Here is a 15197-nt window from a genome sequence, read left to right on the forward strand (position 1 = left end):
TATACTTTCCAAAAACATGGTTTAAAACTATTTATTTCCCTACACACAGTTTAGCTAGCATATACAGTTTATAAGTTTTTAATATTCACTAACTCTACAATATGTGAGAGTAATAGATAATCCATTTGCCCATGTCGCGGCAATTACAAATACAACAAATGAGTTTCAATTAAGAATACAAATAGTCTCTTTCTCTCACTCCGCTGATGTCTCTCATCAACAAAAATCAATGAGATTTTCTGGATCGTATTGGTAATGGTGTGGGTCCCGTTTAGGACCAAATTGATTGCCAGTTAATTTAGCAAATAAATTAATTACACAACAAAAGCATCTCTCAAACTCTCCTTTTGTGTCTCATGAAGCCAACAGTACTTAAAGCCACCCTTCACTCTTCCAACAACACCTTTCATCACTTTCCTCTTTTACATTTTCCCACAAACACTTTGATTGATAAACACACTAGAACATACCCGACCCCTAATATTCTGATGGCACGACCACAACAACGGTTCCGAGGCGTGAGACAGAGACACTGGGGCTCTTGGGTCTCCGAGATTCGCCACCCTCTCTTGTAAGTCTTTCTCAAATTTACCAAACTACCCTTGCTTTCTTTCTTTCTTGAAAGTTAATCAAGAAGTTCTTGACCTAGTTGGCTAATTCGTTTTTTTTTCTTTTATTGCCTCAGGAAAACGAGAATCTGGCTCGGGACTTTTGAGACGGCGGAGGATGCGGCAAGGGCCTACGACGAGGCGGCGAGGCTAATGTGTGGCCCGAGAGCTCGTACTAATTTTCCTTACAACCCAAACGCCGTTCCTTCTTCCTCTTCCAAGCTCCTCTCCGCCACTCTCACCGCTAAACTCCACAAATGCTACATGGCTTCTCTTCAGCTGACCAAACAGACGCAAACTCAGTCTCAGGCGCAAGCTCAGAACCCGAGACTTCGGTCGCTTTCCTTACCGGACACTGACAGCGTCATGAATATGACGGCCAACGGTATTAATTATAACAGGGGAGGAGTAACGGAGACGATGAAGGAGATCAAATGGGAAGATGGAAACGCGAATCTGCAACAGAACTTCAGGCCATTAGAGGAAGATCACATTGAGCAAATGATAGAGGAGCTGCGTCATTATGGTTCCATTGAGTTTTGCTCTGTTTTACCTACTCAGTCGATGTGAGAAACGGTCCTGTCATTTTAGCAGTAATTCTTTTTTTATTTGAAGTTTAATCTTATTTTTCCTTCAACATGACGGCGTCGTGGAGTAGTAGAAGAGAAAAAGGCTAATTTCTAGACATTTGATCTGAATTGGCCTCTTTGAAACACTCATTCTAAGAGCAATCGATCATATGCTATGTAATGTATATTATTTTTATTATATGAAAAAAAACGTTATCTAATATCTTAATTTGCATCATTTCTCCATGCAAACCAGTACTCATGTGTTTGTGTTCGTGTGTGAATAAGTGGGGATTTTATGTAGTGAAAAGATACAACATTGGGAAGGAAGATATCAAAAGAAGATAGAGAGATGAGATTTTGTTAGGGTCTGGAAATTTTGTAGTTAGCTTTTTGGTTTTTGTTCCATGCATGTTCTCATTTTTCAACGGTGGACCTTAATTTCTTTCCTTTTAAAATTTTATTTCACCATCTCTTTTGTTTCTCTTTTCAATTTGGGATTGCTGCTAACTGCTAAGTAGAAAGTGTACCTACCTATAGCATAACAGGACAATCAAATTCTAACTTTTAAAATAAATGTTTTTCTAACTTCACTGATCTGTAATATAGGGTTTTATTGTTTTATCAACGTTTTGAAATAATATTGGCTTTGATTGATGACATAAATTAGAGTTGATTAAGTTTGAATAAGAGCATAATTCAAAAATGTTATCAATCATGAAATCATTAATTAATTTTAATTTTTTGAGTTAATGTTTGTGTTAATATGTTTTTTACACAAAGAAGATTGTTTTCCTTGCTGATTTAAAATGTGTACAACGGCAATCACTGTGTAAACAACGTTTTACGGATACTTGCAAATAAACCAATCACGCCCCGCCCTGAAACAACTAGTAACCACGCTACTAATTTCTTCTTTACAATAAGTTAATAACAACTGCATCAGTAAATCATCAAGTACTACGTACGCAGTATTAGACACAAAGCGTCCCACATCCGATCAGATGTTGGAAGGAATCCTTCGTAATATATAAGATAAATGGACCACTCCACTTATCACCAATTGGTTTTAGGTTGGAAGTCTATCTACCTTAACATGGTATCAGAGCCCGATCCACACAATCTAACCCGATCCACGTCAATCTGGTCCAAAGTTAGCCCATCGATCATGGTCCGAGCATTCCGAGATTGACGCTCAAAAAACCATCATCTCGAGGGAGCGTATTAGACACAAAGTGTCTCACATCGGATGTTGGAAGGAATCCTTAGTAATATATAGAATAGATGGACCACTCTAGATATCACTCATGAGAGTTTTCTTGCCATATTTTGGATGCTGCGGACGTAAAAAACAAGCTTATAATTTGGTGATAAAATTAACCTTACAAAAATGTATGTTTTTAATTATATCTGAGGAAACCGATGGAAGATCTTTTATATATAAAACATGATCTTTGACTATGCGATAAAAGCCTCTATTTACAAGGTGACAATGGATAGAAAAACTGTAAAATAATATAATGTAATTATAACATATAATCTCACATAACTGCAACAAGGGGAACCAAAGGAAATTCTAAGTTTTTAAACTACTTCATTGATATGCCTAATCCATTACAAAAAGATAAAACAGAACATTTTTATTTTGAACAACAATTACTTCATTGTTGTAGCCACTCGGCTTGAACAAGGAAATTTAAGTTATATTAAGAATCTAGTAAGATATACAATTTAACTTAAGAGTTCTGTAGGCGACTAGGCGTGCATACGATTTTCGATTTCTTTGGTAGCAATATTGACTACGTGACAATATAGTAGTCAGCCACTATAATATTTGTTGAGATCCACAACCAGTTATATGGGACAAACTTTGTCAAACAATAGAAATAGATTAGAATCTCAACGTGATAATATTTTTTGGATCGAGGTCTTTATCGAATGGAACTTATAATGATTATTCTACGTACCTGTTTGTAAATTGATTTTGTTTTCCCCATACTTTTTCAAAAAAGTAAATAAATAAAGAAGGGGAATTATAAAAGTGCAGTTTTATTCTAATTATTTTGTTTTCTTAAAGCATTTTGAAGCAGCAAAGGTGAGATTTAAAATAATGGGCATGCTTGTGAATTCATCATCATTACTTCTTTGAACTTCTGTGACCCTTTTTTTCCTTTTAGGAAGGTCCTTTTCTATTGCCCCAATAAAATTTTCACTGAACTCACCAAATAGAGGATAAATAGGTAGAGGTATATAGATTCAGATTCATATGAAAACGTATCTTGTCCATTCCTGTATATAATATTTAGTTATATGTTTATCCCCTGGGCCCTGTTAGTGCATGAAAATGTTATATTGTTCACTCAAATTTAATCAAAAGTATTGCACATTTACGTATTATTTTTGTTATTGAACTTATTCTAAACATCGTTAGTTAAACGTGGTGTGCATTAATCTTACTGACATTTGATAGGAACAAGAGCGAGAGATTGTTGAGTTTGGACACGTTTAGTTAATTACATATGATTCTGCTAAACATACGTACTGAAAACAAATCTTTGGACAAAACAGACAATTCACCTTTATATCAAACGCTAACCTGGGCATTCAAAGATAGATCATTGCCATGATCAAGCTTTATTAGTAAACGAAATCAAACAAGCTTATCTTTGTGGTTCTTCTACCATATTACTCCCTCTGTTTTTAAAAGATGCATATTCTAGACTTTTCACATATATTAAGAAAACTCATTCAATATGCATTGTTTTTTGTGAATAACAATTTTTCATAACTTTTAGCCAATAGAAATTCAATAAACACCATTAATTTTTTTGAAACTTACAAGTTTTCATAAACTCATACATTGAAAAAGTAAAAAATGTATCTTTTTGAAACAAATTTTTTTTCCAGAACATACATCTTTTAGGAACGGAGGGAGTACTATTTATGGATTTACAACTGAAATCAATTGAACATTAATAGTATAGGTATGTAGTTCAGTTAACGACTTCCTAGATTAGGTATAAAAGATATGGTAATCTTCATATGCGCATGTAAGAGAATAGTGCGAGAAAGACATCTCCCAATAATCATGTTTGAAAAAATGTTAAAGGAAAATTCATAGTAAGGATTTACGACTAGGCAATGTGGTATAGTGGTTTACAACATTGATACTGCAGTTTTATCATATAATCTGGATTAGTATAATATTATGGGTGTATGAGTTATAGATGATAAACAATCTCAGACCGATAAAAGACGTTCAACTAAAGTCTGTTATTGAAAACAAATCTCTGTAAATTTGTAAATTGCTAAAGATTACATCATTAAGGTCAACTAATTAGGTCTCTAAGATTGCATCTATTTCTGCCACACACATTTTGTTAGTATTTTAAATTACATGAAATCATTTACAGTTGTTGACCGCATATTTGGCGGCTTTATTACCACACAAAATCACTTTAAGTCAATTATTCTAACTATAAAGGCCAGCAATATTTCGATGAATGTAGTAAATCTTTCATAGCTGTTATATCATCTTTTATTTCAAGTTAGACTTTGCTTTGATTTGAAACTCCGCTTAAAATTATTACTTACATGTAGAAAAAATCTTTAAAACTGCTACGTATGAGTTAGAATGTATGGCGGATTTATTTGAGTTAGAATCAGCCATGACGAATAAAGGTGAGAAAGTGTTTTATATGACATCCAAACGAACAAACTTATGGAAAATCAAAATTATGGTTTAATCGGGAACACAGAATTTTAGTAGGCACTAGGCACCTAATCATAATTCAGAATCTGAAATATGATTTATATAAGGGACATCTACAAGAGACAAGACATACCAATGACCTATTTTCATCTCGACGGTCTTTTTAATCAAGTAATGATTGACAGTAAGTTTAACTTTTATTGGTAAGTAACTAATTTTACTCAAGGGCATCTAACACTATTTTTCCCTCTTTACACTAATCCTGTTATAGAGTTAAATTTACTCCAATAATTTACTATATAATAGAGTTACTCTATAATATAGTGAAATTTAGAAGAATGCTGTTTTTTTACTGCAAATATATAGTAACAAAACAACATTCCTCTATATTTTACTCTATTATAATGTAACTCTATTATAGAGTGAACCATTGGAACAATTCTAGCTTTATAATAGACTTATTCTATTTTAGTGTAAAATATAAATAAAATAATAGTGTTTCATTGGAGATTTTGTGTCAATGTATACAAAAAAAGTGTGACACCAAGTACAAGATATACACATGATAATGCGTTCATGTATACATCTCACAAATTTATAAATATATATGTATACAGAAAAATAAGGAGGAAAGTGGTCAAAGGCAATAATGGAAAAGAGAATGATGGTGTTGAGCAATGTAGATTCTCATGTGAATTGTTGGTTCCAGAAACGCCAAAGCATGGCCTTATATATGGTGAAACTCTTTTTCATGTTTTTGCTAACATCCAATTCCTTTTTTTATTTGTGCGCATTTCCGGTTAGTCTATTTTTCATTACGATAGATACCTTAAAATATTTTTTTTGATTTGGCTATCTCTTGTTATCAAAGTATATATAAACAAGAAAAGTATGAAACAGAAGTGAGAGTCTCCAAAATACAATCAGAAGAATGTACACTAGAAAATTTGTTCCATCTCGATTTGATTACACATATAGGATAATAGGATATTTATATAATTTTCAGAAATATATGTATATATAATATCATATATAATATTATATAATGCCCATCCCGGAACTGTTTATTTAAAAATAAATAAATATGCTAAAGCACATACGTGAACCATTTCCATAATTTGACATTTGTATAAGATGCATGTGTGTGTTAAATACCACATGTGCGTTACCTTCTTTCTTATCAATCAATTTTGATGAGCCCAAATATACTCCATTATACGGTTCATATTTTAAATGGAAACATGACATGTTCTTCTGCCTACAATCTTTTAACTCGAATGTTTGTCATGACGTATTTATTTTGGGAAATATACCACGATACTATAATGTAAGTGTGCATCAATCTAAAACTAGACTTATTTGATGGTTGATTTGAGGAAATATAGAAAGTAATTAAATTTATGTAAACTCCTTTTTTAACTTATTTCTTACTCTACTTCTTTTGATTGGGAGTTTAATGAGTTTGTGGTATCCTAAAAACACGGCTCTCTAATGTCCCTGAAATTTGGAAGTGTATCTACTGCTGTGGCATCAATACCAGACACCTAACTTGACTTATCCTGCAAGATTACATACAATTTAAACGATATCGTCTCGTCTTTTTTCCTTGCAACAAATACTAGAGAGAAAATACGAAAGATGACAGTTTCTTGGGTAAAAAAGATGACAGTTGTTGAGCTCTATGTTGTGACGGACCAGATGCACTCCTGGGCCAGATGCTCCACTAGAGTCAGATCGGATGTCCGTGCTGAAGACCAGATGCTCTACTAGAGCCAGACCGGATGTTTGTGCTGGAGGCCAGATGCTCAACTAAAGCAAATGTCCGTCACCAGATGTCCAATCCCTCGCTTAGTATGATATTGTCCGCTTTGGACCTAAGTCCTCACGGATTCGTTTTTGGGTCGTTACTCCCAAAAGGCCTCATACTAAGTGGAATTGGACCAGCTATATATATTAAACTTTATTTTGTCTAATATCCGATGTGGGATTTGGATTGCCTCTTTATTTATTCTGACACTCTACACAGCGTAAAGGGTACAACTGTTTCGACATGTAAGAGAAGAAGTCGCCAACTATGTCGAGTTCATCAAGGAATCTGCTTCATTCATTGGAGAACCCAATTAACTTAAACCAGAAGTTGCTGAAACTGTGTTGAAAGTGTGATATGTCAGACTAGATTTGGGATAAATCTTAAATGAGGCAAACTTGAAAACACTTATGACCAAGTCATTGTACAAAACATTTCAGGTGTTGGGGTGTTTTGCTGCAGCGGATTACTTTCCGGTTATTGTCAAAATCATCTAAAGGATCATGGGGTTGCATAGCAAATATGAGATGTTTATAAGGCTATAAATTCTTTTTCAATCAAGCTATAAAAGCATCAGATAGAAGATGAGTGTATAAAGGATGATACGTTGACTTGCTCTTCAAGATAGAAAAGAGAGAGACTGGACTTCGAGAGTATCAACTCAGTCATCACCACACCAAAGGAATTCTTATGATACGTAACGAAAAACTACCCAACGATATCTCAAGAAACATGGATCCATATCACAGAAGACGATATAACACGACTAGAGTATCTCAAAATGGTGGTTAAAATGATTAGGATAACACAGCTTCTGCCATTTTTAGTTTCAAGAGAGGCTTCAAAAGATGTAAAAATCCGTAGGCTATGACATTCCAAAGAAAACATGGATCTAGGCCCGCGGGTCCGGGGAATTCGGTTCGACCAAAATCTCATCAAATTGAATTAAAAATTTTGGTTAAGTATTCAGTTAGTTCAGTTTTAATTTTTTTTTTATTGAAACTAACCAAATTTTTTTGGTTTCTATTATATTTTGGTAAAAAATTGGTTAAGTTCGGTTGATTTGGTTGCAAATTTTGGTGAATTCAATCAGTTCAGTTCGAAATTTGGTTAACAGTTTTTTTTTTTTAAATCCAAACTAACCGATTACCGAACTGAAAACTGAACTAAACACAAATTTCAGTTCGGTTCAAAACCGCAGACCTATATGTATCCATGTCAATATTTGGGCTGTTCATATGAATCCAAGCGTCTGGAAATGGAAGCATTGGGAAGCAATGGAGGTAAAAGAAGTTGATCCTTGAAGAATCACATGGACTTATCCGTCCTAAGAAAGTTGGATTTCAGTGTATCCCCAGTCCTTACAAAGTGGACTTAACTTCTCTTCTTCACTTCATAATTGTAAGTAATGTAATGATCTTATAACCATTACCATCAATAAAATGCTTGTTCACGTACACACAACTTCTTGAAACCATTACAACCCGAATCAAATTACGAAACAAAAAAAAAAAGAAAGAGTAAGAGATTTTACTAGGCGAATCTAAACCTAAGCACTCACAGGTGGTGATGGAGGAAGACATTGTCTTCTCCTTTCCCCTCCTCCTCTTCTGCTCCTGTTCAAAGACCCCGACGAAGATAGCGAGGGACCAGGTGGAAATCTACTCGACCTGCTCCCAAGCTTCTTCTCTTCTGCTTCCGGAACCTTCTCCTCTTTCGATCTAACCTGCCTCACCTTCGTCTCGTTCAGCTCCGCAGGCAAAACACAGTTGCAGAACAAACCTAAAACCAAATACACAAAACATAAAAAGTCATGACCTTTTTTACTAAAACAGAGTCTCAAAACAGAGTAAACCAATGTTCTGTCTTTTTTTTTTTTTGGTAAGCTTCTAACCAAAGCGAGCAAGACGGTTAACCCAACTAGGGATGGATCTCCTTGTCAGCTGAACACAAACGTCGTTGCAAAAGTGATTACAGTTCTTTGTAATGAGATGGTAAGTGTTTCCGCTGTACTCTTCAGAGAGCTTCTCCATAAAGGCGCGGACTTTCTCAGGATCCAAATCTGTTCTTCCGATCAAAATAGACTTCCTGAATGTGAACCCTGGACACTGCTTCGGTTCAACCTCGAAGATCCCTGTTGTGGAATGCTCGTGAGCTCCGAAACCGTACTCAACCCCATGAACTACATTTTTCAGACAGAACATATCTAATGAGTTTATCCAAGTCATATAAAAACAGAACATAGGTCAAAAAAAGTTTCCAAATTTGGAATCTAATGACACCGGTCAACTTCAATTACACAAACAAACAAACATTAAACTCAAAGTTTCTTACTTCAATCCCAAAGATTCATAAAGTTGTGAACTTGAAACAAAACCCATCAATAAATTTGAGAGAGAGAGAGGAGATACCTTCAACACCAGAGTGGTAGACTCCAAGTCCTAACCAGTAAGCGTAGCCATTGATGGGTGTGAGATCGTATACATTCAGATAAACCGGAACCGAACCGGCTTTCTTCTTCCGGCCGGCCACCACCACCATTCTACACAACATCTTTCCTCTTTTAGCCGGACAATCTTTAAGATTCGTAAAGAGCTTAAAGAAAGAAAGAAAGAATCTAGTTCTCTGTGGGATTATTCTGCTTCTTTTGTGGTCAATCTGAGAGAGAAGCTTCTGTTCATGTTTCCTTCCTTTCTTAAAAGCTACATTCTCTTTTCTGTTTCTGTCACCCTTTAGTTTGCGGCACATATTGTTTTAGCCCCTATAATTTTACATTTTTACGTTTTGACCCCGGTACTATTAAATAGATGCTTTCACGTCAGCGACGCCAACGAGGACTATTTTAGAGCTAAGAAGAGTGATATAAGTGCACGTAAATGTTGATTAGTCGTATAAATAGTAAAACTCGATGGCTGTTTCAAAATCACATGAACTCTATCAACCATTACATTGTTTACATTGGTCAAGAAAGTGGCTTAGACGGTCTAACCAACGATTAACACTATATCTATATATATATATATATATATATATGAATATAAAATATACTAAATATATAAAAAATAATCTTATATAAACTTTAGATTATTTCAAAAAATTTAATATTCAAAAATCTGATTAATTGATGATATATGTAGTACATATCTCTTTAACTTGGATCAACAGCTTAGCAAAATTTGTATGATTTATTATAAAAAATTGTATGATTTGTTTGTGATGTATTACTTTTCAAAAATATCACTCTCATGGAATAAACCGGTTCAGCGGTTTCAAAGGGTCACTCGGGGATGATTGTGACATTGTCTAAACAAATTTGAAAGTGGAGGGTGGTATAGGTAAATAATAATTATATAGAAATCGACAAAGCCACGAGCCATGTTTCAGGAGGTGTCTCTTTGTGTACGTTTTCAGCAACCGATGCTTAGCTGTTGGGGCGTGAAGTTAACAACATTATTACACTCACCACTTGGGATAATTTTAGACTGGTTAATCTACCAAACTGATTTGTATTTAACTGAATATACTAAATTGTATTTCCCTACTCAAATATTGTAATTTGTAAACATATACAAAGGCAGTAAGTAACCAGACGAATTAGCCGTCCTTTGTATTGATGTATATATTTATCATTGAAAAAATCAAAGAAAAAAATTACAAAATAATTAATTTAATAAAATAACTAAATAATTAGGGTTAAGCTATTGGAGTGAACATCTGACTCCGAATATCTATTAATTTGTACTTGATCACTCTTGTAAAGATAAGTTTTTTCCCCCACAAAATTTCTAAAGATAAGTTATACTATCATATTAGTTTACTCCTAACAAAAAGAATTTTAAACATCAAGTCAGAAATTGGCTTGTTTAAGAATCGTATATATCAATTCTAAAAGGTAGCTTTTAAAAGGTCAACACAAGTATATCTATTTAATGACTTTGATAATTATTTAGTCATGGCCATTTGTAGAACGACTTTGAGGACCAACAACTTGTGCACATAATTATTATAGTCAACTGCTCATGGCGATTACAGTACTATATTCTAGTCATGTTTATCATAATTTGCTGGTTATGATCAGAGCCGGCCCTGAGTGGAAGCGGACCAAGCAGTTGCTTCCGGCCGACAAATAATAACTATATTTTCGGCCGAAATTTGACAGTAAGTTCCTTTAGCTAATTTGGTCATGGCACTATGGTTAACTGTCCAAGGTGATGAGTTCGAACGCTTCCCCCATCATAATACAACTATTTTTTATTCAGTGTTAATACTTAATACTAATCGGCCCAATAATTTTTTTTTGCTTCTGGCCCCTAGATTCCTAGGACCGGCTCTGGTTATGATTAGCACTAATAGTCAAAGACCTTTTAAAAACCTGTTTTGTATATTCAACAGAGGTTAATAAGTGAAAATATACTATAGACTAATCTTTAAAACCCACAATTATACGAAAAAGGTTAACATGACGACGTTATGGACCGGCCGAGTACTTCTAGTGTAATCACTACAAGAAAACACATGGTTAACGACGAAAATTAACGAGGAAAAACAATCCTCGTAAATTTGCGTCGAGTTTACGACGAATTTACGTGAAAAACTAAAGTCATCGTTATTTCCTCGTAACGTAACGACAAAACTATTTCGTCGTAATGTGGATGTAACTTTACGAGTATTTTACGAGGAAAAACTATTTCCTCGTAAATACGACGTAAACTTTGCGTGGTATTTACGAGGGAATAGTTTACGTGTATTTAGCGAGGAAATTTTTGAATCCACCAACTTTATAGGTGTTACACGTTTTTTTTGCCCACCTAATTAATTTTCGTCGTAAATTCATAGCAAAATTACAACTACCAGATTCGAATTTTCCTATAAATATGGATGTTTAAACATCATTTTAAACACACCAACAACAAAAAACGTGAAAGAAAAAAAATGGCTGGCTCCGGGAATATTTACGAGTTGCGGAAGTGGATGTATATGCATAGAGATGCTAACGGGAGAGTGACGAAAGAATACCTTGCGGGTCTGGAGACATTTATGCATCAAGCAGATTCAACACCGCTCGCCCAAGAAAGTGGTAAGATGTTCTGTCCTTGTCGGAAATGCAACAATTCGAAACTGGCAAACCGTGAAAATGTTTGGAAGCATTTAATAAATAGAGGTTTCACGGCAAATTACTATATCTGGTTTCAACATGGAGAAGGTTTTAATTATGATCAGAATGAAGCTAGTAGTAGTAATAGCAATTTTCAGGAAAAAAAACCGGTTGATCATCATTTGCATAATGAACATAGTTACCAGCAGGAGGAGATGGTAGATTATGATAGGGTTCATGATATGGTAGCTGATGCATTCGTAGCTCATGATGGAGATGAAGAACCTAATATAGATGCAAAAAAGTTTTACGAAATGTTAAACGCGGCGAATCAACCACTTTACAGTGGTTGTAGAGAAGGTCTCTCTAAATTGTCGTTAGCTGCTAGAATGATGAATATTAAAACTGATCACAATCTACCTGAAAGTTGCATGAACGAATGGGCGGACTTGTTTAAAGAGTATTTGCCGGAAGACAATGTGTCTGCTGATTCTTATTATGAGATTCAGAAACTGGTTTATAGTCTTGGGTTGCCTTCGGAGATGATAGATGTTTGCATCGACAACTGCATGATCTATTGGGGAGATGATGAGAAGCTAGAAGAATGTCGATTCTGCAAGAAGCCACGATTCAAGCCGCAAGGACGGGGACGTAATAGGGTACCGTACCAAAGGATGTGGTACCTACCAATTACAGACAGATTGAAAAGATTGTATCAATCAGAGCAGACTGCTGGAAAGATGAGATGGCATGCCGAGCATACTCAGACGGATGGTGAGATGACTCATCCATCAGATGCAAGAGCCTGGAAACATTTCAACAAAGTACATCCAGATTTCGCTAGCAATATCCGGAATGTGTATCTCGGATTATGCACAGATGGATTTAGTCCGTTCGGAATGTCAGGGAGACAATATTCATTGTGGCCAGTCTTTCTTACTCCATACAACCTGCCACCGGAGATGTGCATGCAACGGGAGTTACTATTCTTGACCATATTAATACCTGGTCCGAACCATCCAAAAAGGTCCCTGGATGTTTTCCTACAACCACTGATAAAAGAGTTGAAGGATTTGTGGTCAACAGGGGTGAGGACGTATGACTGTTCAACGAAGACGAATTTTACGATGCGAGCGATGCTTTTGTGGACCATAAGTGATTTCCCTGCCTATGGGATGTTGTCTGGATGGACTACACATGGGAGATTAGCTTGTCCATATTGTAATGGAACGACAGATGCGTTTCAACTGAAGAATGGTAGGAAGACAAGTTGGTTTGATTGTCACCGTCGATTTCTTCCCATTGGCCATCCTTACCGAAGAAACAAGAATTTGTTTAGGCACAAAAGGGTTGTGAGAGACACTCCTCCTCCATATCTAACTGGAGAACAAATTGAAGCGCAAATCGACTACTACGGAGCTAACGAAACAGTTCGTTGGGGTGGTAATTGGCATGTCCCTCGTAATATGCCAGATTCTTACGGTGTTCATCACAACTGGCACAAGAAGAGTATATTTTGGGAGTTGCCATATTGGAAGGATCTTCTTCTGCGCCACAACCTCGATGTGATGCATATAGAGAAGAATTTCTTTGAGAACATCATGAATACAATATTGAATGTCCCAGGGAAGACAAAAGACAACATAAAATCGAGGTTGGACTTGCCGGATATTTGCTCAAGAAGCGAGTTACATATTAAAAGCAATGGACAAGTTCCCGTTCCGATATTCAGATTATCTTCAGAAAAAAAGTCGGTGTTGTTCAACTGGGTGGCATCAGAAGTGAAGTTCCCCGATGGGTATGTTTCGAATCTCTCTAGATGTGTTGAAAAGGGTCAAAAGTTCTCCGGGATGAAGAGTCATGATTGTCATGTATTTATGCAACGACTACTGCCCTTTGCATTTGCGGAGCTACTTCCAACAAACGTACATGAAGCACTTGCAGGTACGTAGTGTATTATATCACAATAATTTACAAAATAATATATGACTAACAATGTGTTTAATTTTTTTTGAATATAAAAGGCATTGGAGCATTTTTCAGGGATCTGAGCACACGCACTCTTAAAGAAGAAGTTGTGGAACAGCTTCAGGAGAACATTCCCATCTTATTGTGCAACTTGGAGAAGATATTTCCTCCCGGATTTTTTGACGTCATGGAGCATCTAGCTGTCCACCTCCCATATGAGGCATTGCTTCGTGGACCTGTACATTACGGATGGATGTATCAGTATGAGCGAGCCATGAAATATTTGAAGGGAAAAGCAAAGAACCTCGCCAAAGTTGAAGGTTCTATAATTGCTGGAAGTTTGACGGAAGAAGTTTCTCACTTCACATCGTACTACTTTGCGTCAAAAGTACGTACACGGAGAAGAGCTCCAAGAAGATATGATGATGGTGGTGTTGCGCCAACATATGCAGTTGCTGGTGTTCCAGACATCTTTAGCCAGATTGGGCGACTCGGTGGGAAGTGTAAAGAGGTTTGGTGGTCGAGTGAAGAAGACGCTCATAGTGCACACACCTATATTCTACTCAATTGCGAAGATCCATTGATGCGTTATTTTGAAAGGTAACATATATTGACACTTCGAAACACATATAACTATAATTAATTGTATAATTGCGAGAGATTCATTCCTATAAAATGTGATTTTACAGCCTATTTGTTTCTCAAGTCGAAGAAACATTTCCTGGTATATCCACAAGTGACGTAGACAAAAGGAAAGATCAACACTTCATTAAGTGGTTGCGGAATCAGGTATTAACTAAAACTTTTTTTTCATACATTATCTGTATTTCATTAACATTCTCTTTATTTTTGCAGGTTGATTATGACGACGACGATGCAGATTATCCTAAGTGGTTACACGAAGTAATTCAATCTCCACTTGTAAAGGTCACCACATCACAGATGTATTTCACACGGGGCTATACTTTTCATACATATGACTATGGTAGACAGCGGGCGACCAGTAACTATGGAATATGTGTGAAAGGGGAAACAGATTTCTACGGGATCTTGACGGAGATTATTGAAGTCGAATTTCCAGGGATACTGAAGCTGAAATGCGTCCTCTTCAAATGTGAATGGTTCGACCCCGTCGTCAACAGAGGTGTTCGGTCTAACAAATTCGGTGTAGTTGATGTCAACGGTGGACGAAGGTACAACAAATTCGAGCCTTTCATCTTAGCTTCACAAGCAGACCAAGTTAGCTTCCTTCCATACCCTCGGATGAGAGATTCAGGTATAAATTGGTTAGCAGTGATCAAAGTTACACCTCGAGGACGAATCATCAGTGGAGAAGAACCACCATTGCAAGAAGAACAGATAAATGAAGTCGAGGAACCTGAACAAGAAATTGATGACATCCTTCTCATTGATCCGCATAATCACGAGTACGAAGATC

The 15197-nt window shown here is 35.9% G+C and overlaps 2 protein-coding genes across 2 annotated transcripts; one reads left to right on the plus strand and one right to left on the minus strand.

Moving 5' to 3' along the window:
• Window positions 1-266: 266 nt before the first annotated feature.
• Window positions 267-1398, plus strand: LOC125589654 (ethylene-responsive transcription factor ERF003-like). The gene is made up of 2 exons (XM_048761954.1): window positions 267-571; window positions 686-1398. The coding sequence occupies exons 1-2, from the start codon at window positions 357-359 to the stop codon at window positions 1176-1178; spliced, it is 708 nt and encodes a 235-aa protein (XP_048617911.1). The 5' UTR covers window positions 267-356; the 3' UTR covers window positions 1179-1398.
• Window positions 1399-8102: 6704 nt separating this feature from the next.
• Window positions 8103-9459, minus strand: LOC106407517 (deSI-like protein At4g17486). Its single transcript, XM_048761955.1, has 3 exons — window positions 9108-9459; window positions 8591-8878; window positions 8103-8478 (listed from the first exon to the last, which is right to left on the minus strand). The coding sequence occupies exons 1-3, from the start codon at window positions 9442-9444 to the stop codon at window positions 8246-8248; spliced, it is 858 nt and encodes a 285-aa protein (XP_048617912.1). The 5' UTR covers window positions 9445-9459; the 3' UTR covers window positions 8103-8245.
• Window positions 9460-15197: the final 5738 nt, after the last annotated feature.

Source organism: Brassica napus, chromosome C7 (assembly GCF_020379485.1).
Source record: "Brassica napus cultivar Da-Ae chromosome C7, Da-Ae, whole genome shotgun sequence".
NCBI lineage: Eukaryota > Viridiplantae > Streptophyta > Magnoliopsida > Brassicales > Brassicaceae > Brassica > Brassica napus.

Bases quoted from the DNA above. Each gene is read 5' to 3' on its own strand.
- LOC125589654 (XM_048761954.1), top strand. From the start codon at position 357: ATGAAGCCAACAGTACTTAAAGCCACCCTTCACTCTTCCAACAACACC. The intron at 572-685 runs GTAAGTCTTTCT...TTATTGCCTCAG, and splicing joins GAGATTCGCCACCCTCTCTT to GAAAACGAGAATCTGGCTCG.
- LOC106407517 (XM_048761955.1), bottom strand. From the start codon at position 9,444: ATGTGCCGCAAACTAAAGGGTGACAGAAACAGAAAAGAGAATGTAGCT. The intron at 8,879-9,107 runs GTATCTCCTCTC...TGAAAAATGTAG, and splicing joins CTACCACTCTGGTGTTGAAG to TTCATGGGGTTGAGTACGGT. The intron at 8,479-8,590 runs GTTAGAAGCTTA...ATTTGGTTTTAG, and splicing joins TAACCGTCTTGCTCGCTTTG to GTTTGTTCTGCAACTGTGTT.